This window comes from Anomaloglossus baeobatrachus, chromosome 6 (assembly GCF_048569485.1).
Source record: "Anomaloglossus baeobatrachus isolate aAnoBae1 chromosome 6, aAnoBae1.hap1, whole genome shotgun sequence".
Classification (NCBI taxonomy): domain Eukaryota; kingdom Metazoa; phylum Chordata; class Amphibia; order Anura; family Aromobatidae; genus Anomaloglossus; species Anomaloglossus baeobatrachus.
In genome coordinates, this window is record NC_134358.1 from 467,035,298 (window position 1) to 467,061,441 (window position 26,144).

At 46.8% G+C, this 26,144-nt stretch overlaps 1 protein-coding gene across 1 annotated transcript in view; it reads left to right on the forward strand.

Annotated features, from left to right (window-relative positions):
* The first annotated feature begins 1,470 nt into the window (after positions 1–1,470).
* ANKRD28 (ankyrin repeat domain 28) overlaps positions 1,471–26,144 on the forward strand; it is a 229,152-nt gene continuing 204,478 nt past the window's right edge. Inside the window, exon 1 of the mRNA XM_075315308.1 lies at positions 1,471–1,775. Coding sequence (XP_075171423.1) covers positions 1,515–1,775 — 261 coding nt within the window. The 5' untranslated portion in view covers positions 1,471–1,514. The remainder of the gene's footprint in view (positions 1,776–26,144) is intronic.

Genomic DNA, 26,144 nt, shown 5'->3' on the forward strand with positions numbered 1-26,144 from the left:
CACAGCAAGGGGCAAAGGCAGCCTGGGGGGGGGGGAAGGACACAGCAAGGGGCAAAGGCAGCCTGGGGGGGAAGGACACAGCAAGGGGCAAAGGCAGCCTGGGGGGGAAGGACACAGCAAGGGGCAAAGGCAGCCTGGGGGGGGGGGGGGAAGGACACAGCAAGGGGCAAAGGCAGCCTGGGGGGGGGAGGACACAGCAAGGGGCAAAGGCAGCCTGGGGGGGGGGAGGACACAGCAAGGGGCAAAGGCAGCCTGGGGGGGGGAAGGACACAGCAAGGGGCAAAGGCAGCCTGGGGGGGGAAGGACACAGCAAGGGGCAAAGGCAGCCTGGGGGGGGGGGGGAAGGACACAGCAAGGGGCAAAGGCAGCCTGAGGGGGTGAAGGACACAGCAAGGGGCAAAGGCAGCCTGGGGGGGAAGGACACAGCAAGGGGCAAAGGCAGCCTGGGGGGGGAAGGACACAGCAAGGGGCAAAGGCAGCCTGGGGGGGGGAAGGACACAGCAAGGGGCAAAGGCAGCCTGGGGGGGGGGGCAAAGGCAGCCTGGGGGGGGGGGGAAGGACACAGCAAGGGGCAAAGGCAGCCTGGGGGGGGGGGGGAAGGACACAGCAAGGGGCAAAGGCAGCCTGGGGGGGGGGCAGGACACAGCAAGGGGCAAAGGCAGCCTGGGGGGGGGGGGAAGGACACAGCAAGGGGCAAAGACAGCCGGGGGAAGGACACAGCAAGGGGAAAAGGCAGCCGGGGGAAGGACACAGCAAGGGGAAAAGGCAGCCTGGGGGGGGAGGACACAGCAAGGGGCAAAGGCAGCCTGGGGGGGGGGGGGGGGGGGAGGACACATTAAGGGGCAAAGGCAGCCGGGGGGGGGGGGGGGGGGGAGGACACAGCAAGGGGCAAAGGCAGGGGGGGGTGTCACACAGCAAAGGCGGGAGGACACAGCAAGGGGCAAAGGCACAGCAAGGGGCAAAGGCAGCCTGGGGGGGGAAGGGCACAGCAAGGGGTAAAGGCAGCCTGGGGGGAGGACACAGCAAGGGGCAAAGGCGGGGGGAGGACGGACACAGCAACGGGCAAAGGTTTCTACAGCAACTACAGGACTTCCCCGCAGCAGTGGACATAGAGTTAATAGCGCTAGAATTCCCGGTCACTGTGGAGCGCGCACGTTACAGGCCTGCGCTGCCTTCTGCCCACAGCCAGCCATGTCACCTGAGGGAGCGCGCTCACCTGCACGGCCGCGCCCACTCACGCGTCATTAAACGTCACTTATCGTTGCCCCCGCACGCTCCGCCCCCTGTCGCCTATCTGTTACGTGAAATAAGGACCGTTAATTGTTTTCATGTCACTCCTATACGAAAGAGTCCGTACACAAGGCCAGACTGTCCACGTAAGTGTAGGCGGCAGAGCGGGCGCCCCCAGGCGGGTATCTGGCGCCTCACAGCTTCCTCCGAGAAGGTCTTGTCGCAATGACGTGTGACGGCCCTTTCCCCGCCCCTTAGCAGCAGCCAATCAGCGCCGCGTTCACATGTGGTTTGGCGGTTACGCTGTGGAAGGAGGTGTCCGGGGAGCTGCGCTGTGGCTGAATTTCACGGAAGGAGACGGCACAACGAGTGGGAGCGGGAGGAGGAGTGTGCGCCCGCTCCGTCCAGCCTCCATCGCCGCCGCTGTGGAGTGTGACCCCCGGGCACAGGCCCTGAAGCTGGAGGAGCTGCATGCGGGGGGAGGAGGGCGCCTGACACCCAGCACCGCGCTGCGCACCATGGTGTTCCTGAAGCTGCGGGAGCAGGTGAGGGGCGGCCCGGTCACCCGCAGTGTGCGGAGCTGGCTCTCCGGGGCTTGTACGTGCGTCTGTCCGACATGTGCCAAGGGCATGTAGCCATCTCCGCATTTTACCTTCATGGCCACGTGACCCGTCACTGTAGGGTTGTGCTGGAGCTTGTGGTGCACCGTGTGTGGACTCCCCGCCTGGTGCAGGTTGGGCTGTGCTCTGCTGCGGCCACAGGTGTCATCTCATCCGGAAAGTTCTTGTTATAGCTGGTGTTTAGGAAAATGGAGTCAGTGATTGTGCATTACCGTGGCTGACTGTAAGCTCGGCTCTAAATATTGCTCCAACCTCACTAATACCTCCTGTATATTGGCATCACTGCATGGTGCCAGTGTTTACTCACATAGCGCCACCATACACCACAGCGCTGTACAGTCATCATCACTGCATGGTGCTAGTGTTTACTATACTTGCATAGTGCCACCATACACCACAGCGCTGTACAGTCACCATCACTGCATGGTGTCAGTGTTTACTATACTTGCATAGTGCCACCATACACCACAGCGCTGTACACTCATCACTGCATGGTGCCAGTGTTTACTCACATAGTGCCACCATACACCACAGCGCTGTACAGTCATCACTGCATGGTGCCAGTGTTTACTCACATAGTGCCACCATACACCACAGCGCTGTACAGTCATCACTGCATGGTGCTAGTGTTTACTATACTTGCATAGCACCACCATACACCACAGTGCTGTACAGTCACCATCACTGTTTACTATATTCGCATAGTGCCACCATACACCACAGCGCTGTACAGTCATCATCACTGCATGGTGCCAGTGTTTACTATACTTGCATAGTGCCACCATATACCACAGCGCTGTACAGTCATCACTGCATGGTGCCAGTGTTTACTCACATAGCGCCACCATACACCACAGCGCTGTACAGTCATCATCACTGCATGGTGCCAGTGTTTACTATACTTGCATAGCACCACCATACACCACAGTGCTGTACACTCACCATCACTGTTTACTATGTTCGCATAGTGCCACCATACACCACAGCGCTGTACAGTCATCATCACTGCATGGTGCCAGTGTTTTTACTATAGTCACATAGCGCCGCCATACACCACAGCGCTGTACAGTCACCATCACTGTTTACTATGTTCGCATAGCGCCGCCATACACCACAGCGCTGTACAGTCACCATCACTGTTTACTATATTCGCATAGTGCCACCATACACCACAGCGCTGTACAGTCATCATCACTGCATGGTGCCAGTGTTTACTATACTTGCATAGCACCACCATACACCACAGTGCTGTACAGTCACCATCACTGTTTACTATGTTCGCATAGTGCCACCATACATCACAGCGCTGTACAGTCATCATCACTGCATGGTGCCAGTGTTTACCATACTTGCATAGCGCCGCCATACACCATAGCTCTGTATAGTCACCATCACTGTTTACTATGTTCGCATAGTCCCATCATACACCACAGTGTAGGAGACAATAGGTGGGGTGTAGGTCAGGCGGCAGCTCCGCACGGTGGTCGGGCGGCAGCTCCGCATGTTGCCACCATACACCACAGTGCTGTACAGTCATCCTCAATGTGCATGGTGCCAGTGTTTATACTCGCTTACATAGTGCCTCTACACTCCACAGCACTGTCCCTATCGGTATGTCTTACAATAGGAAGAATGAAGAGGAAACTCACGGGCAGATGTGGTGGGATTGGTATCTAGGACCCCAATACTAAAAGCAGCAGTGCTGAGTTACTATTAATGATGTTTTCTAGCCAGTAGCCGGTCCATCCCAGTCCCTTCTGCTTGGTTGTGGAGCCTGTGTGCCACAGGATTGTGAAGGGGCCTGGCTAACTTTAGCATTTAGGACATCCTACTCCTCTAGACGCACAAGGGGCCTGGCTTGGCTGTTATGTAATGCCTCAGCCCCCTTCACTGACAGCTTTGATCAAAAGTGAAGCTCCCACTAGCCGAGTGGCTTCTGGAGGATCCTGGCACCTTTTTACTAGTTACATATATTTTTTAGGCTTGGTCACCACCTTATTGGGGTGCGTCGCTGGTTTTAGGCCTCTACCTGCTTACAGGGTCTCCAGTGATTATATATAGTGGGGGATTGTATGCGTTGCCAGTTTTGGCGCCGCCTCATGACAAGTGACACAATCTCACATTTTATTTTAGGCTAAAGTGAGAGGACAGAATTAGCCGAGTGATGCGCAGGGCTGTATATGTGACGTCGCTGCCATGCGGCAGAATTATATGTTGTAATGTCATATACTGTTATCCGGATCATCAGGTTCTTTTATGAAATGGCTCCCTAGTTGCTGTCGTTTTATTTGGGTTCGTGCCTGTAGGGTGACGGCTGCATTTCCTCTGAGTGTAATCACCTGGATGTACGCATGAGTGGCATGCCAATCCCTCACCTGCCTGGCTGCATTCGCCTCCATTATTTACCATCCTGCCCTATGTACATTTCACTGGGTTATATTTAGCTTCCCTGCCATCTAGTGTTTCTGGAGTGGAAGCATTTGGTTAAGCGTTCTGTGTACACGCTTTTCATGTAATACATATGGTGTATCATTTTTTTTTTTTCTTGCATTTACAATAAATCCTAGATCGTAGTGTTTGCACGGTGACTTGTTCTGTGCCGCGAATACTGGGATAGTACATTAGGGTGGTAATGCGATTTGTTCATGTCAGTGACACGGTCTCTGCTCTGTTGTGACAATTTCAGATTCCTCTGGCATTGGGATATAATTGCTGCCTAGACTGACAGCTTATTCTATTCCTTATTCACCTCCATGTATGTGACACCATTCCTGCCAAGTATACATGTGCGACAAAAGTATTCTAGGCCTAGATCTTTGATCTTCTGTGCTCTCATCTACAGCCCTCAGTCCTTCAGCCTTGTCATTGACATGAAAGTGCCAGATATCCTTTTCTTTAACAGGCATTTTCCACAGATTTTTTTATTGCGTGACTTTAAGGATGGGATCATTTAAAGGGATCCTGTCACCAGTTTTATGGCCTATAAGCTGCAGCCACCACCAGTGGGCTCTTATATACAGCATTCTAACATGCTGTATATAAGAGCCCAGGCCGCTGTGAGAACATAAACACTTTATAATACTCACCTAAACCGGTCGCTGCGGTGCTGGTTGGCCCGGTGGGCGGCGCTGCTCTCCGGGACCAGCGCCTCCTCTCTCTGCCATCTTGTTCCTTCGTCTTCTGAAGCCTGTGTGCATGACGCGTCCACGTCATACACAGTCACAGGACCTCTGTGCCGAAGAGGGTGTATGACGTGGACGCGTCATGCACACAGGCTTCAGAAGACGGAGGAGCAAGATGGCTGTGAGAGGAGGCGCCGGTCCTGGAGAACAGCGCCGCCCACCGGGCCAACCAGCACCGCAGCAACCGGTTTAGGTAAGTATTATAAAGTGTTTTTTTTATGTTCTCACAGCGGCCTGGGCTCTTATATACAGCATGTTAGAATGCTGTATATAAGAGCCCACTGGTGGTGGCCGCAGCTTATACGCCATAAAACTGGTGACAGGATCAGGGATTTTTCTTTAAAACAGTTATTGTCCAATAAGGAAAAGTTGATTGCTCGCTGTCCAACATTTTTACCAGTTCAGCATTTTTTAGAATCTGTGTAAAGCACAGTCAATTTCACATTGCATTTGCAGTGTGCATCAGAGGATGCTAATGCATAGGCTTACAGTGCTGTCTGTGGCCCATACGATTCAATGTTTAAAATGTCAGGTGCAATATGCACGTACGTACCTGTGTCCGCTGTCGGCACTGATCTGAATGCCGGGCACTTCCGGTCATGCGCAGTATGAAGCCGGGTTTATACGTCCTGAGATGACCAGAAGTGCCGGACTTCGGATCAGCGGTGACAGCGGACACAGGTATGCATATCACCGCTGATGTTGCTGTATTGAATAGCATTTTAGCACGGCCCTGTGGATGTGCTACTATGCTAAGAGGGCAGAATGAGCGCAGGAACGAAGGACCTTGTGACTAGTCCCTGCGCTCATTAGCATATGATAAAAGATCTTGGGAAATGCTTTTTCTAAAGATCTCTTTATGTATGCTACTAGATACAGGAACACTTGGGCAGGGATTAGCAATATACACCCAGAACGGCTCGTGGGTCTGGATACATATTGCACCCGACAGGTTCCTTTTTAAAATGAAAATAAATGACACACTCTTGACCTCCGGCTGCTTAGTGGCCCACAAATACATTTAAGGGGTTGTTCCACAAGTCTTACATTGAAAACCACAGGACAGGCCATAAGTATGAGATCAAAAGGGGAGGGGGTCCAACACCCAGGCAACACTATATGCTGTTGGCTGCAGCGGTCGTGGGTTCTGGAGCGTTGGACTGAACTCAGGGGGGTGAGTACTATGTGGTCTTATTGTTTTAACACTGCATTTGCCAATAGAGGCCAGAAGTAAAGTATATAGTTGCCAAACCCCTTTTAGCCAAATTCTGTTTGCTGTCGTTATTGGTGCTTTTTTGTTTCGCCGTGCTGCACACTTTTTTTGCTAATATGACAGGAAGTAAAACTACAGAGATTTCATCTTCTGAACTGACGATTGTTTGTCATCTGTTTTAAGATTCCATTTCAGCAGTGACAGTCAATATGGCTGCTGTTCCTGTAGTCACAATGTCTACAAACTCGGAGGGAAAAACATTCCTACAGTATATCACGCTGGGCACTGCTAGGCCAGAATATACAGTGGCGGTAAAAAAACTTTACATGTTCAACAAAACCACAAAATCTTAACAATCAAGTGGATATTTAGTTACAATTATTATTCCGTCATGTCACCCTTATTTTTTTTTTATCACCATCTGCATCTGTTTAGGCATGGATGAAGTACGGGGAGTCCTTGATTACCCACAGTGTCTTCAGCGCCTCCTTTAGATCATTGATGTTAACGAGTCGTGTTTCTTGAACCCTGTTTTTTCATTACGTTTCCGCCATTTCCTATGGTGTTAGTTCAGCGGAATTACCTGGCCACTCTAAAATGTTAGTTATGCTAATTGAGAAACTTTCACGACCTTGGCTTTGTGGGCATGGGCTATATCATGTATAAAGTAATCACACTGATGAATGACACAAAGAGTAAGCAAATGTTCTTCCAAAACACTAATATAACTGCTTACTTTCATACTTACATTCTTGGGAAGGAAGTACAAACCTGCCCTGCCCATGGTTGCACTCAACGCCCCCACATGTCACACTGTCAGGGGATGTAACAGTCTTAAGCATATATTTCAGCTTTTACCGTGACTGGTACTCTGACAACGCACAGTCTTTGAGCCTCCCCTTACCAACCTGACACTGCTCTCATCACTCTTACACTTTTCAGATGTCCAATCTTGATATTTCTTACAAGAGGCTAGCCTTTATTTCTTTATTGCTGCTGTGAGAATTGTTTTCTTTGCAACATGGTGACTTGGTAGGCCCAGGTCCTTCTGCGGGTGGTAACAAATTGTTCTAGAGGAACGTAGGGTACTTGTTTTTTAGTTCACCTGCAGTTTTAGAAGGATTTGGCATCACTTAAAGGGAACCTGTCAGGTACAATATGTATCCAGAACCACAAGCAGTTCTGGGTGCATATTGCTAATCCTTTCCCAACTGTCCCTGTATACACTTGCATAGATACAGTGATCTTTAGAAAAAGTATTTCTAAAGATTCTTTGTAATATGCTAATAAGGCCAGCGACTAGTCGCAAGGGTGTTACTTCCTTTGGCTAGTCGACCCCCTTAGCATGTTAGCACGTCCCTGTGGGCGAGCTAAAATGCTAATGAATGTGCAGCACCAGTGGTTTTAGGCTCAGTGCGCATGATCAGAACGTTCCCGGACTTCCGGTCATGCACACTATGCCAGTTTGAAGCCGGGACGCGAACACCTGGCTTCATAGTACAAATGACTGGAAATCCAGGGATCATGCGCACCGTGCCGAAATCCAGCATAGGGCGCGGTGACTGCAGAGAGCGGTGAGGTCGACCATGCCTTGGATGCTGCGCATTCATTATCATGTTAGCACACCCTCAGGGGCGTGCTAAAATGCTAAAGGAACGAGCGCCCTTGCGACTAGTCCCTGGCCTCATTAGCATATCATAAAGAATCTTTAGAAATACCATTTCTAAAGATCTTTTTGTATGCTAGTGTATACAGGGACTGTTAGGTAGGAATTAGCAATATGCGCCCAGAACTGCTCATGGTTCTGGGTGCATATTGCACCTGACAGGTTCACTTTAATGCTTCTAAAGCTTATCAGTCCTTGGTGAAGTCTTCTTGGATCGCCAGGACCTGACTTTCTCTGCAGTACCATCTCAGGAGGCAATGACTCCACAGACCACTTCAGCTGATAAATTGCCTCTTTTTGATCATCTCCCCCATTGTGTGCACTTCTAAGAACTGAAAGTATGACCTGGATTTTATTGGGGGGGGGGGGGGTTGTTGCCTCACAAGTATAAAGATTTATTTTTATTTTTTCCCCCCGGCATTGTATGTAGAGCATAGAGGTAGGTAAAGATGTTCTCGAAGAAGTGACAGTATGTTCTGGGATAACTCATTTCACTCAGATTTGCAATAATCACTTCCGGCACAAAACAATGGTAAAAAAAAAAAAAAAAAGAATCTGTTAAACAAATTTAAAATGTCATCTGCTTTCACTTCTGATTTTCTGATCAGTGACTTTTTTTTTTATTTCAGTCAGAATCTATCTACTGTTGATTCTTCTGCGCTCATTGCAGAATGGTCTACAGTTAGGTCCAGAAATATTTGTACAGTGACACAATTTTCGCGAGTTGGGCTCTGCATGCCACCATATTGGATTTGAAATGAAACCTCTACAACAGAATTCAAGTGCAGATTGTAACGTTTAATTTGAAGGTTTGAACAAAAATATCTGATAGAAATTGTAGGAATTGTACACATTTCTTTACAAACACTCCACATTTTAGGAGGTCAAAAGTAATTGGACAAATAAACCAAACCCAAACAAAATATTTTTTTCAATATTTTGTTGCGAATCCTTTGGAGGCAATCACTGCCTTAAGTCTGGAACCCATGGACATCACCAATCGCTGGGTTTCCTCCTTCTTAATGCTCTGCCAGGCCTTTACAGCCGCAGCCTTCAGGTTTTGCTTGTTTGTGGGTCTTTCCGTCTTAAGTCTGGATTTGAGCAAGTGAAATGCATGCTCAATTGGGTTAAGATCTGGTGATTGACTTGGCCATTGCAGAATGTTCCACTTTTTTGCACTCATGAACTCCTGGGTAGCTTTGGCTGTATGCTTGGGGTCATTGTCCATCTGTACTATGAAGCGCCGTCCGATCAACTTTGCGGCATTTGGCTGAATCTGGGCTGAAAGTATATCCCGGTACACTTCAGAATTCATCCGGCTACTCTTGTCTGCTGTTATGTCATCAATAAACACAAGTGACCGAGTGCCATTGAAAGCCATGCATGCCCATGCCATCACGTTGCCTCCACCATGTTTTACAGAGGATGTGGTGTGCCTTGGATCATGTGCCGTTCCCTTCTTCTCCAAACTTTTTTCTTCCCATCATTCTGGTACAGGTTGATCTTTGTCTCATCTGTCCATAGAATACTTTTCCAGAACTGAGCTGGCTTCATGAGGTGTTTTTCAGCAAATTTAACTCTGGCCTGTCTATTTTTGGAATTGATGAATGGTTTGCATCTAGATGTGAACCCTTTGTATTTACTTTCATGGAGTCTTCTCTTTACTGTTGACTTAGAGACAGATACACCTACTTCACTGAGAGTGTTCTGGACGTCAGTTGATGTTGTGAACGGGTTCTTCTTCACCAAAGAAAGTATGCGGCGATCATCCACCACTGTTGTCATCCGTGGACGCCCAGGCCTTTTTGAGTTCCCAAGCTCACCAGTCAATTCCTTTTTTCTCAGAATGTACCCGACTGTTGATTTTGCTACTCCAAGCATGTCTGCTCTCTCTCTGATGGATTTTTTCTTTTTTTTCAGCCTCAGGATGTTCTGCTTCACCTCAATTGAGAGTTCCTTAGACCGCATGTTGTCTGGTCACAGCAACAGCTTCCAAATGCAAAACCACACACCTGTAATCAACCCCAGACCTTTTAACTACTTCATTGATTACAGGTTAACGAGGGAGACGCCTTCAGAGTTAATTGCAGCCCTTAGAGTCCCTTGTCCAATTACTTTTGGTCCCTTGAAAACGAGGAGGCTATGCATTACAGAGCTATGATTCCTAAACCCTTTCTCCGATTTGGATGTGAAAACTCTCATATTGTAGCTGGGAGTGTGCACTTTCAGCCCATATTATATATATAATTGTATTTCTGAACATGTTTTTGTAAACAGCTAAAATAACAAAACTTGTGTCACTGTCCAAATATTTCTGGACCTAACTGTACATGGAGATGTGGGGGAGAATGTCCTGCGTGTCTCCTGGGCATCTTAGAATAGGAGAGCACTTCTAGACAAGATCACCACCTGGCTTTCCAATGAAGCTGGGGGGCAGATTCCGGATAACGAGCCTTTCTCCAGGTTTTCACAATATAAACTAAAGCTACCACCTATAGCAAGTCTGTTACCGCAGTCAATCAACCTTCGTATAAGCCCCCAACCATAGTGCAAAATATTAGTCTCTTCCACAATATGCGACGTTGGTGGTCTTGGGTTCGCACCTATGTGGGTGACATGTCCTATACATCATCCACAGATCCAGTTGTAGAATATATTATGCTCAGATCTATTGATTAAAATGTTCTTTATTCGTGATACAACCCCCTTTAAAAAACAAAAAAACATTTTTTGGGATATTCAGGTGGTGTGAGGGTGAATAGCGCAGATAAGTGGTGCAATCAATTTATATTAGTAAAACCTGGTGAACTGTTCCCTTGAGTATTTGCATGTGGCATCTGTTGCATATAGGGATTGTTTATTTTCCCTTAGCATGTGCATGGAAAATTCTGCAACAGATCTGCCACATGTGAATGTGCCTGAGAAATTTTTCTTTTATGGTTGTTTAAAGGAGATTTACGGTGTTCCTTGTAACTTCCACAGTTCAGTTTTGGGTATGAAAGCCATATCCTTTCTGTTCACTCCTGTAACAAGTACAAACCGGTGCATGAATGAAAATTCCAGGCTTTCTGGGTCAGGCGCAGTGCTTTCCCTTTTACTGGGCTGTTTACGCCTGTTTCTTTGGTGTTCCACTGGTAATGAAGGCCACATGTGACACATGGCCGCCACACGGTGATCTCTTTACTGAAATGTCACAAAACCACAATTAAATTACGTTCCTAAGATTCTAGAATTAAAAGGGGAGGACGATGAATGGCAATGATTTCACTGTTATTGCCTATAAATTGGCTATCCGCAAACTTTTGGGTTAAAGTGAACTCAACAACTACAATTAGATGTGAAAAGATATTGCCCAGCAAAATGTATTTTCCAGATATAATGCTGTCAATTCTGAGGCTCTTACCAGTGGCTTAGTTGGTCGCTGGATAGAGTGAAATTCTTGTAAAAAAAAAACAAAAAAGCAACTTCTGTTTGTGTGAAACTGGCATTAAAAGGTTATTCCCTACCTGGTGCCACCATTATGCTAGTGATGGCTGCGGCGGATCAGTGCTCCGGCAATGCGCCCACTACAAGTCCATTTGCAGTCTTAGGCTAGGTTCACATTTCCGTTGTTTATGATCAGTCACAATCCGCCGCTCTGCTAAACAACGCAATCGGTTTGGCGGATTCTGTTGTTTCCCATGGACTTGTATGGGCGGCAGATTGTGACTGATGCCCTTGCGTTGCATCTGCCGCCCGACTGATCAGTTGTGGAACGACTGACCGTCGGGCGGCAGGAACGCAGCATGTAACTTTTTTGAGCAGCAGAATCCTTTTTATTTTGCTGCGCATGCTCTCTCGGCAGACGATCGATCAGCTGATCTCCCGGCGGCCGGCTTATGAGAGCGATCAGCTGATCGCTCACACTAGCCAGCCGCAGGGAGATCATGTGATCGCTCTCAAAAGCCGGCGGCCGGGAGATCAGCTGATGGCTCTCATTAGCTGGCCGCCGGGAGATCATGTGATCGCTCTCAAAAGCCGGCGGCCGGGAGATCAGCTGATGGCTCTCATTAGCTGGCCGCCGGGAGATCATGTGATCGCTCTAAAAAAAACGGCGGCCGGCTAATGTGAACAATCACTCGTTTTACAACGCAATCCGCTTTCTCTTGACAATGAATTCCAATTCTTGTCACCCGTTGTACAACGCATCAATCACAAGCATCAACAACGCATGTGACTGATTCAAAACAACGGAAATGTGAACCTAGCCTTACTTACAAAAAGATACCCAGTTAATTTTCTCAGCAATAGAATATTTATGGCTAGGAAACTATATGTGAACCTGGGCTATTTATACCCCACCAATGCATGTAATGAGCTTGGTGACCCTAGAGAGTTTCTTTTCAGTTCCCTCTATCTGCAAGGACTAGGCTAAGTTCACACTTCCATTGTTTTGCATCAGTCGCAATCAATTGTATGACTGATGCAACGGATGCGTTGCAGGTAGTGGCACAACTGATGTGACTGATGCTGCAAAAAAGCGATCCATTGTTTTACCGGTGGCCGGCTTTTGTGAATGATCAGCTGATCATCCGACTTTTGTGAACGATCATCGTTCACAAAAGCCGGCCGTAGGGCGATCACCTGTTCACAAAAGCTGGCCTATCAACTGGAACGGAATTTAGTCGATCACCGTAAAAAAACGATCCGCTGCACGCAAAAAACGTTACATTCAGCATTGTTCCCGCCTGATGGTTAGTCAGTAAACGACTGATCCGTCAGGCTGCGGATGCAACGCAGAGCCATCAGTCACAATCCGTCGCTAATAAAAGTCTATGCGGACAAAACGTATTCCTGCAAAATATTTTGCAGGATATAGTAATTCCTCAAGGCGACTGTGACTGATGCAAAACAGAAGTGTGAACTTGGCCTTAGAGGGTTATTCCTAAAAATTTGTTATCCTCTATCCAATAGGCTAAAGGATAATTTGCTGATATCAGGGGCACCATCCGCTGAGATCCCCATTGATCCTGAGAATGGGGTTCTGAATCCCCAAAGGTTTTACAGCCCCATACATAATGACCAAGCAATTTGCATGCTAGGCATCTGCTCAATTCATTGTCTATGGGACTGTCAAGCGGAGCACTTGGTCCATACTCAGTGAAGTGGAGGTAAAACATGCACATCTTTTATCTATTTAGGATGGAGCTGTAGTACATAATTCTTGGGTTCACTGGGTGTCTGGCCGCTGGGATCTATCCTGTGGAAAAGGGAATACTTTATTTCATTTATTTTTTTTAGAATAATTTCTTAAAGGGTTTATTCAGGACTTTTTCTATTTTTATTTTTTTGCTATTGGTCAAAAAAAGTTATCAACAGCAAATTGCTGCCTGTTCTGCCTTGTGGCAACCTCTCCTGACTCAGACATGGTTTCTCCAACCTCCAAGTCAACAGAGCAGCTCTTTCACTTCTGATCTGCTCTGTTGATGGGGCGTCACTGCCGAAGTGATGTTGAAGGACGCTTAGCCTAACACCGCAGGTAGCCTTTCGTCAATCAGCATGACATCGGCAGTGTCTCTGTTGACAGAGCGGAAGAGAAGCTGATGTGACGTCACGAGGAGAGCCACCATCAGGAGTGGTCCATGACCACTTGGAGCTGGGACAGAATATTGAAGGGTAGAACAAGGGTAAGCTCTCAGCCGTATAGCCAGAAAACTCCCCAAAGTCACAGATAACGCTTTTAAGTCTCTTATCTCTGTTTTGATAACACAAAGGTAAAATAGAGAAGTATCAAAATGAATGCAATGCGGATCTTCTGATCTTAAGTTTATAAAAATAAATTCACTGTGGGAAATCGGGCAAATAGCTCTAAACTATTTTCTTCCTGAGCACATAATGTGGCCATCTGTATCCCAGACTGTTTCATACTACTCATTTTATTTTCATTGAAAGGCTTCATCATCCTTCTAGAAGAATATCTGCAGTATAAATTATCTGTCTAGAACTTGTTTTAGTTCTTATTTTTAACCATGAATTAATAGGCTGAGGACAACTTTTCTGTCTCCTCAACTTTGCCAGAGGGTTATTCCCAAAAAATCAAGTCTTTCCCTTCCCTGTGATAGGATGGAATATGTAGGTTTATTACCCAGATATGAAGTAATCCCCTATAACCGACCTGTCATGCATTTTCAAAATCTTCAACGCGTCCGTTTTTCTTGTGGTAAATTTGTGTTTTATGCATTAGATATCCAGTAAAAAGGTCTCATCTAATCCATAATTCACTTTAAACTAGTTAACAGAAGGTATTAAACAAGCAATTTTATTTAAAACCTAACATAGTGAAAAAAATGGCAATAACCGCTGCAAAAAACTAACAAAAAAACACAAGTGCAATGTAAATGCCTCGCAGGATAGTAATGCACATAAGCCTGAAGACACAACCGGAGGGAATACTTTAAGCCCTCACCCCATTGGTAAGGACCATAAAAATTAGTAGGGATAAATTAAAAGCAAAAACTGTCCACATTTGACCTGGGAATAGGTCCTCTCTTAGGTCAGGATTCTGACTTATGCCATTTAAAAACTTTACCTGCTTCTTTAACCATTCTTTTGTAGAATAACTTGTGTGCTTTGGGTTGTTATCTTAGAGGGATTGTCCAGGTTTGGCACAAAAATCTTTTGAATTCTCCCATCTTGCAGAGCACACGCTGTTAGAATTCTCCGGTGCTGGCAGTGACTGCAGACTTGTGAATGCTCCCATCTTGCAGAGCACTCGCTGTTAGGATTCTCCGGTGCTGGCAGTGACTGCAGACTTGTGAATGCTCCCATCTTGCAGAGCACTCGCTGTTAGGATTCTCCGGTGCTGGCAGTGACTGCAGACTTGTGAATGCTCCCATCTTGCAGAGCACACGCTGTTAGGATTCTCCGGTGCTGGCAGTGACTGCAGACTTGTGAATGCTCCCATCTTGCAGAGCACACGCTGTTAGAATTCTCCGGTGCTGGCAGTGACTGCAGACTTGTGAATGCTCCCATCTTGCAGAGCACACGCTGTTAGGATTCTCCGGAGCTGGCAGTGACTGCAGACTTGTGAATTCTCCCATCTTGCAGAGCACACGCTGTTAGGATTCTCCGGAGCTGGCAGTGACTGCAGACTTGTGAATGCTCCCATCTTGCAGAGCACACGCTGTTAGGATTCTCCGGAGCTGGCAGTGACTGCAGACTTGTGAATTCTCCCATCTTGCAGAGCACACGCTGTTAGGATTCTCCGGAGCTGGCAGTGACTGCAGACTTGTGAATGCTCCCATCTTGCAGAGCACACGCTGTTAGGATTCTCCGGAGCTGGTAGTGACTGCAGACTTGTGAATGCTCCCATCTTGCAGAGCACACGCTGTTAGGATTCTCCGGAGCTGGCAGTGACTGCAGACTTGTGAATTCTCCCATCTTGCAGAGCACACGCGGTTAGGATTCTCCGGAGCTGGTAGTGACTGCAGACTTGTGAATGCTCCCATCTTGCAGAGCACACGCTGTTAGAATTCTCCGGAGCTGGCAGTGACTGCAGACTTGTGAATTCTCCCATCTTGCAGAGCACACGCTGTTAGGATTCTCCGGAGCTGGTAGTGACTGCAGACTTGTGAATGCTCCCATCTTGCAGAGCACACGCTGTTAGGATTCTCCGGAGCTGGCAGTGACTGCAGACTTGTGAATTCTCCCATCTTGCAGAGCACACGCTGTTAGGATTCTCCGGAGCTGGCAGTGACTGCAGACTTGTGAATGCTCCCATCTTGCAGAGCACACGCTGTTAGGATTCTCCGGAGCTGGCAGTGACTGCAGACTTGTGAATTCTCCCATCTTGCAGAGCACACGCTGTTAGGATTCTCCGGAGCTGGCAGTGACTGCAGACTTGTGAATGCTCCCATCTTGCAGAGCACACGCTGTTAGGATTCTCCGGAGCTGGCAGTGACTGCAGACTTGTGAATTCTCCCATCTTGCAGAGCACACGCTGTTAGGATTCTCCGGAGCTGGCAGTGACTGCAGACTTGTGAATTCTCCCATCTTGCAGAGCACACGCTGTTAGGATTCTCCGGAGCTGGCAGTGACTGCAGACTTGTGAATGCTCCCATCTTGCAGAGCACACGCTGTTAGGATTCTCCGGAGCTGGTAGTGACTGCGGACTTGTGAATGCTCCCATCTTGCAGAGCACACGCTGTTAGGATTCTCCGGAGCTGGCAGTGACTGCAGACTTGTGAATTCTCCCATCTTGCAGAGCACACGCTGTTAGGATTCTCCGGAGCTGGCAGTGACTGCAGACTTGTGAATGCTCCCATCTTGCAGAGCACACGCTGTTAGGATTCTCCGGAGCTGGTAGTGACTGCGGACTTGTGAATGCTCCCATCTTGCAGAGCACACGCTGTTAGGATTCTCCGGAGCTGGCAGTGACTGCGGACTTGTGAATTCTCCCATCTTGCAGAGCACACGCTGTTAGGATTCTCCGGAGCTGGCAGTGACTGCAGACTTGTGAATGCTCCCATCTTGCAGAGCACACGCTGTTAGGATTCTCCGGAGCTGGCAGTGACTGCAGACTTGTGAATGCTCCCATCTTGCAGAGCACACGCTGTTAGGATTCTCCGGAGCTGGCAGTGACTGCAGACTTGTGAATTCTCCCATCTTGCAGAGCACACGCTGTTAGGATTCTCCGGAGCTGGTAGTGACTGCGGACTTGTGAATGCTCCCATCTTGCAGAGCACACGCTGTTAGGATTCTCCGGAGCTGGCAGTGACTGCTGACTTTGTTACAAAACATGGACAAACCCTTTAAGGATCCATATGCACTTGAGATTCCTCTTCTTGACAGATGTTTTGATGTTTCTTTACAATTTAATGGAATATTTCAGTTTATTGTTCCTTCGATGTTAATAAAGCATCCCGGCCCAAACAGGCCCAAGTTATGACACTACTAATTTCACCTTCTAATTAGCTGCTAATTATAAAGGGTGACTAACTTTTCCCACTCCGTGAGATCGGGTAATTTTTCTCAAATAAAAAAGGACGTTCTAATATTTTGACTTGTTTGGTTTAAATCACTATCTACTTATAAGACTTGTGTGAAAATCTGATGTCGTTTTTGTTCACATTTGTGCAAAAATCTGAGTAGTTCTAAAGGGTTCACAAACTTTCAAGCACTACTGTATATACAGTTAATGAGCTTTGTGAATCCTCATAGCTGAAGACTCCTACTGTTCATACAGTTCTCAAGCTGAGGAAGTTCTGGTATTAGTCATAGTTCTGTATTATTGTGCCAGCAGCAGTTTAACTTCTGCCTTTGATATTTCCTTAGAACTTTCTATTAAAGGAGTTGCCCACTTCATTAGAACATATGAAAAACACACCGGGCTGCAATAGTGCGGCTCTAATTCACGCACCCAAATAAAGTCCTGTTTGGCACTCGTGTGAATGTAGCCTTACACTTAAAGGGGTACTCCGGAGATGAAATATAATATATACTGTCCCTGCCCTCACACACTGTGAAATTAATTTGGCCACTGAAGTTCTAGTATCTGTAGATAATAAATAATAATAATTTATTCATTTATATAGCGCTATTAATTCCATAGCACTTTACATACATTGGCAACACTGTCCCCATTGGGGCTCACAATCTAAGGTCCCTAACTGTATGCTTTTGGAGTGTGGGAGGAAACCGGAGTACCCGGAGGAAACCCACGCAAACACGGGGAGAACATACAGACTCCTTCACTTGAAAAACAATAAAATAGTATCTGCTTCTCACTCCTCCCGTGTGGGACGTGAAGGCCACGTCTCACTAAGCGACATCGCTGCTGAGTCACGGTTTTTGTGACGCAACAGCGATGTTGCTAGCGATGTTGCTGTGTGTGACATCCAGCAACGACCTGGCCCCTGTTGTGAGGTCGCCGGTCGTTGCTGAATGTCCTGGACCATTTTTTGGTCGTTGCTCTCCCGCTGTGAAGCACACATCGCTGTTTGACTGCAAGAGAGCAACGATCTGAATGTGTAGGGAGCAGGAGCCGGCTTCTGCGGACGCTGGTAACCAAGGTATACATCGGGTAACCAAGCAAAGCGCTTTGGTTGGTTACCCGATATTTACCTTGGTTACCAGCGACCGCTGCTTCTAGAAGCCGGCTCCCTGCACACGTAGCCAAGGTACACATCAGGTAACTATAAGCAAAGCGCTTTGCTTAGTAACCCAAAGTGTACTATGGTTACCAAGCGTCGTTACACAGGTCGCTGGTGGCTGATCTCTGATTGCTGTGGAGATCTGCCTGATTGACAGCTCACCAGCGACCATGTAGCGACGCTCCAGCGATCCCTGCCAGGTCAGATCGCTGGTGGGTTCGCTGGAGCATCGCAAAGTGTGACTGTACCTTTACAGCAGCTGCAGGCTCCAGGCTGTTCCGACCTGTCACGCCCCTGCACCCTGTTCTAAGGCAGAACAGTAGCAGATATCAGGAGGCTGGCAGAAGGAAGAGCATGGAGCCGGCGGCAACTCCCCCCTTAACCCCCCCCCCTCCCCTGTTTTTTGGTGTAGTATGGAGCGTTGGGCTACATGCGCACGCTGCAGTTTTGTTGTCGCAAAAAGTTGCATCTGTGAGACGTGAAAATGCACCTTGCCCTAGAGAGCCTGGAAATGTTTAAAAAAAAAAAATGTTTGTGTGTTGTTAGTGCGTTTTGAATGTGTTTTTTGGCTGCTTCTTCTTTCTTCATTTCTTCCTTCTTCTTTCTTCTTTCTTCCTTCCTTCTTTCTTCCTTCTTCCTTCTTCCTTCCTTCCTTCCTTCCTTCCTTCCTTCCTTCCTTCCTTCCTTCCTTCCTTCCTTTCTTCCTTTCTTCCTTTCTTCCTTTCTTCCTTTCTTCCTTTCTTCCTTCCTTTCTTCCTTTCTTCCTTTCTTCCTTTCTTCCTTTCTTCCTTTCTTCCTTTCTTCCTTTCTTCCTTTCTTCCTTTCTTCCTTTCTTCCTTTCTTCCTTTCTTCCTTTCTTCCTTTCTTCCTTTCTTCCTTTCTTCCTTTCTTCCTTTCTTCCTTTCTTCCTTCTTCCAAAATAGGCGGACCGGACTGTGAAGTACGACCCCCACATGTTCAAAGGCACCAGTTGCCGGGCCAGAATTCTCAAGGAATTCTGGGTAATGATCCTGATGGGGCACTCGGGAAATTTAAAAATAAAGTAAAAAATATAGAGTGTGCTATACTTAATCACCGGCGTGGTTGTACACTGCTCCCTCGGTCACTCATTCGTCTTCTGTGGCTGCTCATTGGGTTCATGCATATTCACTGCTTTCCCCGCCCACCGACGTCTGTGATTGGTTGCAGTCAGACAGCGGCCCCAGCCTGTGTGAAAGCCTGTCTTAAACTTCCAACCACAGACCCGGTCTGTGGGTCTATAACATACAGTAAAAATAAATAAAATAGCATACGGTTACAGCCCCCAGCCCTGCGCTTATCTTGGTTGGCTGTGTATCAAAATAGGGGGAACCGCATGTGGCTTTTTTAAATAAATAAAAATACTATCGTGCGATCCGTTCCCCCCCACAACCCCCCCCAATTTTGATAACCAAAGCCAAGATAAAGCCCCAACCCCAACAACACTTTACCTAGCTCTTCCCAATTGCCCTGATGCGGTTGCAGTTGGGGTAATTAAGGGGTTAATAGCAGCCCACAGCACATATATGTTGGCATCCATGGTTCCCTCAATGAACCATAGCAGCACTCATGACACCCCCACCACCATGCTTGACTGTAAGCAAGACACAGCGGCGGGCTAACATGCTGCTCAATGCCCATCGGCTTCATCGGCAGTGACGTGCGTACCTGTGACTGTTGCACCGTCGGGGTCAGTGTGCATTATCAGAAGTTCCCGGACTTTCGATAATGTGTAGTTTACCAGTTTGAAGCCGGCATGCATACACTCTGCTTCATAGTGCACATGACCGAAGGTCTGGGGACTTCTGATCATATGCACTGAGACGAAAACCAGCGTCTGATGCGATGGCAGCAGAGAAAGGAGCGACCATGCCTCTGACGCTGTGCATTCATTAGCATGTTGTCACGCCCACAGGGGCGTGCTCACATGCTAAGGGGGCCGACTAGCCAAGGGAAGTAACGCCCTTGCGACTAGTCGCTGGCCTCATTAGCATATAAAGGATCTTTAGAAATACATTTTCTAAAGATCTTTATCTATGCTTTTAGATGCTGGGACAGTTAGGCAGGGATTAGCAATATGCACCCAGAACTGCTCGTGATCCTGAGTGCATATTACACCTGACAGGTTCCCTTTATAGCTAAACTGTATTTAAAATAATATATTTAATGTGTATGTGGATAAGTTTCCTTGATGACAAAAGTTGGGCAATGGTGCGGTTACTGCTGGATCTGTTCCTGTGAAACTAGTAAGGTAGTGGATGGCATGCATCAGTGATAAGTCACTCTTTTCCACAGTTCTCTAGTGGGGGTTCACATGAGGCTTCTTCAGTACATGTTCCCTCCTCCATTGTTGGACAATGGCCACCTTCAAACACAAGATATAATACTTCACATTTTTCTTATCACAAAACAAATACTGAACTTCTGCTATGTGGGCCTTATTGTTAGTACTGAAAATAAGAGTCAGATAAAGGAATGTAAAAATTGGAAAGCACGCCAAGAATTTGTCATATAAATTAGGTTAGTCTCTAATGGGTGTTTTTAAATGTGAATTTCTATGGTAAGGTTTAGAGTTGATGCACATTTATTCTCATGTTCCACTGAGTCAGGCATGACGGTGGTCTGTGGTCGCAGCACAGGAGGGGCGAGTATGGCTTCTTACCTGCTTGCATATCTCCTAGACCCAGTACAAGACAGAGGGCTTCCTGCTTTCCTGCCTCTGTAGCACATAAGCAGCAGTATGGAGGATAATATACTGGAGTACTGAGCAGTGTAGCTGTGACTCTACCACTGAAGTGACTGGAAAGCAGCAGTGCTTTGAGTGTCTTTGTACCTTTTTTAAACTTCTCCCTCCGCTCTCTATAAATTTCAGTAGACGGCTGCAATTTGATTGGCCGAGTCAGCCTGTATTCTGTCTTTTTGAGCATGGCAGATTTTGAAGTTTTTCAACATTTTAAAGAGGTTCTCTGCGTTTTATAATGATGGGCTATTCCTGAGGATAGGTCATCAGTTTCTTGATCGGTAGAGATGTGACACCCGGCATCTCCACTGATCAGTTCTTGGAGGTGACTAGATATGCTCAACTGCATAGTGGCCACATTCAGCTGCTGCCGGCACCAGTGAATGCTGATCGGCGAGGCTGCTGGCTGTACCCCCACCAAATAGATATTGATGAGTTGGTTGAAAAATTCTTTTGATCAAATTACAATATGCCTAAAGGCCCTGTCACACACAGACATAAATCTGCGGCAGATCTGTGGTTGCCGATGTTGTGTACAAATGGAACAATATGTCCATGATTTCACTGCAACCACAGTTCTGCCAAAGATTTATCTCTGTGTGTGACGGGGCATTAAGGCTATTTGCGCACTAGAAAGTACCTTTTTCTGAAGAAAAAAACGGACCCTCTGAAAGAATTCCGCACCCGCACTAAAAGCGCACCCACGTTTTTGCCGCGGATTTACCGCAAGTTGGTCCCCGCGGTTCTTACCATTATCTATGGCAAAAAACGCAGGTACCTGCGGAAAAATGACATGCACATTAATTCCGTAGCGGAAAATCTGCGGGTATAAAGACGCGCAGTGTGCGCACAGCATCTTTTAAAACCCATAGGATTTGCTGGGGAATGACTGCAGCAATGATACACATTTTCTGCAGCAAATCCGCGGTAAATCCGCAGCGTGTGCACAGGGCTTTAAAGGCAAATCCCCTTTAAGCTGCTGAAAGGGCTTTATTGCCTCTTAGCTTTTCTACCCAGTAAAGAGTTCATTATACACGGGAGCCAGTTCCAAATAACCGCCATTCTTGGAGTGGACTTAAGTTTTTCTTTTTTTCTATTTGCATATATTCTACCATTTTCTAAACTGCTTTATATTATTTCTTACTGAACAAGGTTACATTTTTATACGCAGGTATAGTTAATAGGTAACCTGGGACACGTAGAAAAAATGTGGCCTGAGCTGCAGCTGGCTATCTGGAGAAAGTATTGCTGAAGTGCTTTCGTAAACCGTTTGCTTTTTGGGAATAGACTTTCTTGCACTGCAAATCTTCACTTGTTATATTTGGAAGACAGTTGTGGCCTTTGCTTGAACTTTACTTCCTTTTAAGATTTGGAGCACGATCTGTACTTAAAATAGCAATGTTTTTCATATCTGCACATTTTTAATGTCTAAAGTCATGTAGACGGTGGAGGGCTGAGTACACGTGTTTACATCCATTTACTGTAAGAAAACTGTCAGACATATCACAATATTGTAACAGATCAGAACACAAACGTCTAGATCATGGGTTCCCAATTCCAGTCCTCAAGGGCCGCCAACAGTGCATGTTTTCAGGATTTCCTTAGCATTGCATGGGTGTTGGAATCATCAACTGTGCAGGTGATTAAATTAACACCCATGCAATGCTAAGGAAATCCTGAAAACATGCACTGTTGGCGGCCCTCGAGGACTGGAGTTGGGGAACCCTGGTCTAGATTTTAGTTTTTATTTAATTGGCTGGGCGCCTCCTTGAGTAACTATATATATTTTTGTTTTGAGGAATACTTTTAACATTGAGCTGTAAAAACCTCAAGTTCATCTGAATGATATAGTATTCTGGAGGTATAGTCTGGGAGATATATTATTTAAGAATTCCTCCTAAGTATAGAATCTGATGATAAACGGTGTATTTTTATTTTGGGGGGGGTATTCTATGAATTTTTATTTATTTATTTTAATTTTGTATTAAATCTATGAGCATTTTATTCTTTTCACGCCATTTTCTCCAAGGTCCGGCAAAATGGACGGAGCTGTGGATTGGGTTTAATGCCACAAATCATCTAATTCATGATGAGTTGCGCTGTTCTGCACAGCTCAACTCACTCCAATACCTGTCCGGAGTGACATTTCTGGCAAAGTGCACAGAGGCGCGCGCCAAATTCCTGATGGAGCATCTGATTTCAGTGCGCCCCCTCATGTGTGAACCCAGGCCGGCGCCGCTGCTGGGAGCATTAAAGGGTGGGTTCACTACTCTGCAATAGTGGCCACATCTCTGTAAAACTGATAGGGGAGGCGTTTTCTAAATGCCTTGTTCAGCCAATTCTGCCTCTAAACAGCGCTATTGCGTTCCGCTCATCCCCATGTAGTGACACCCCCCCCCCTCCCGCCGGGCTCCGTGACCTCTGAGATGCGGTGATGTTATGTTAACTTCCAGGTGACCCGACATTGCCGAGGCGGGCCCCAGTCTTCCTGAGTGACTGGGCTGTGGGTGGCATTTTACTGCTCGTGACAGCACAGCACACGTTGCACACTTTCTCCTTCGTTGCAGAGCGCCGCAAGCAGGAGCAATGCTGGGCTGTGATGAGTGGTGAAACTCAGCTCACAGCCCAGTCACTCAGGAAGACTGGGGCCAAGGTTGGTGATGTCCGGTCAACTGGAAGTCAACAAGACATCACCGGATCTCAGAAATCACGGCGCTCGGGATGGTCACTATATGAGGATGAGCGGACCGCAATGACACCGCTCAGGCAGAATTGGCTGATCAAGGTATTTAGAAAAAGCCTTCCCTATCAGTTTTACAGATATGTGGCCACTATTGCAGAGTAGTGAATCACCTAAAGTTCTTTTCCTCCCGGCAGCGGGGTTTAATGATCAGGTGTCTGGCAGATTGTGAATGCTTTTACCTGCATATTCACCTCATATCTGCAAGTTAATAGCATTTTTCACGTGAGAAGTTCCCTTTAAATGGTGTTTAAATGTAGATTACTAGTATGTCTGCAGGTATATACTGCTTTTTAGATTGTTTTAGCTGACCAGTACCCTTTGATATGGGCAGCCCCTGGCAAACAACTAATTTTGCTGGGTGAACATTGAATCTCCTCTATAGAGTAGTAAATCTTTCTTGCCATCAGTCAGTGTTTCATGATTTATAACTTAGGCTGCTTTCACACAAGTTTTTTGCAATCGGGCACAATCCAGCACTTTGCAGAAAAAAACGCATCTGTTTTTTTTTGCCGCCGGATGCGTTTTTTCCTCATAGACTTTCATTAGCGCCAGATTGTGCCGCATGGCCTTGCGTTAGCCGATGCGGTGGCCACATGGAACGTTGCTTGCAGTGTTTTTTGCCTGCGGAGAAAAAGTGCATTGCATTCGGCGCGATTTACAATGCAAGCCTATGGACGCCGGATGCGGCGTCCTGCAGCAAAAATCGCATCCGGCGGCCGGATGCGGTTTTTTGAACTGCGCATGCTCAGTATCATACCGGATCCGTCAAAAAATGGACGGGCCGCATGGAAAAACGTATGCAACGGATCAATTTTTTTTTCACCGCATAGGTTTTTGAGCCGGATTGTGCCTGATGCAAAAAAACCTGATGTGTGAAAGCAGCCTAAGCCAAATGTTTTGTAATTTCCTGATCCAGTCTATTGTCTTTTTTTTTTTTACATGCAAAATTTGTAGCCCAAAGGTAAATGAATAAATGACATTTAGAGTAAAACCAGTCAGCTTGTCAAGCCCTTATCCTTCACCCAGAAGGATACAATAATTGTCGTGGAGTTGTTCTTTGTAACCTGTTGGCCTTGTTATTTAGGCTGTATGGATCCTGATGAACACCTTAATTTCCAGTTTATTTAGGCAGGGTTCACACCCTAATCAACACTAAGTAGTGGATGAAAGTTGATCACGTGGCATCATTTGTCATCCAGTTTTGGCTTTGGTCTTCTCAGTAGTCAGATGTAACCTCCTCCGGCTTCACACACTTAGCATCGCACCGGGTGGACGTTCCCAGCTGCAGAGTACACGACGGTTAGAGAGCTAAATCCGGTCATCAGGACAATTCTCCGGTCTCCATGGCGACCTGATGACCGGGGTTTTGCTCAGCCCTAAAGTGTCAAAGCAATCTAAAGAGAAAAGCGAGTGCCATACTAGGCTTATTTGTTATTTTTATCAGTGTAGAAGGAAAAACAGTAGCCTTGTCGACCTGCTGAAATGTGTGGAGATCCACCTTTGTATGCTCTGGACAATGACATCTGTTGTTGATTTACAGCCCACAATCCTCAACATTGAAATGACATAATCAAGAAGAAAAAGTCATGACATTATGAAAAATCTGGATAAACATGTTAGTGTTATGCAATTGTAAAAAAAATGGAATAGCACTTTAATTAATCTCTATTTAGTATTGAGTATGAATGCCCCAAACTTAAACCCCTTGGCTGCTATCAATGACTTTATTAAAGGGAACCTGTCAGCAGAAACTTCGCCCAAAACCTAAAAGATTCCCCCTCTGCAGCTCCTGGGCTGCATTCTATCAAGGTTCCTGTTGTTATTGTGCCCCATGTGAGACCAAAATAAAGACTTTATAAAGTCTTACCTTTTTGTGTGGTTATCTTTTTTATAGTCACGGGGGCGGGCTTTCTGGCGTCTGTTATTCTCCCTCCTGGTCCTTTATGCTGTCCCCCATCGCTTCTTTCCATACCTGATGACGCCGCCCAGTGCTCCAGGGGTCCCCGTGCATGCCCAGTGCCAGTCTCACGGGACTGAGCACAGTGTGACCGCTGGTGACGTGTTGCGCAGTCAAGAGATTATAGGCGGCGCTGAGATTGTCATCAGCAAGTACCCGCCCATAATCTCGTGCCCGCACTTTCCCCTCTGCCTCCACCGTTCTGCGCAAGCGCTGGCTACGTCACCTCTTACCCATCTTTCCCTGGAGCAGGAAATAGATTGGAGGAGCAGAGCAGCACACCACACCACCGATCAAGAGGAGACCTGAGAGAAGCTTACCGACGGCAACAGTGAACATAACACTGTGCATTGTGCACTGTGCACCTAGAGAGTTAAATCATCAAGCTCCACTGCTGGCAGCTCCCTTTGCAATTACCAACAAATAATATCCCAGATGTGTTCAATGAGAGAAAAGCCTGAAGACGTTGCAAGCTATGGTAGCACATTTATTCCATACAGGCTACTCACAATATCACTAGCCACATGCGGCAAGGCGTTGTCATGTTGGAAAATTTAGTCCTGTGAGCCTTTGAAGGATTGGCAGAGGCGCTGGTTCCACAAGAAAATCAATGTAACGCCTTGCTGTTAGTACCTGGAATGAAGT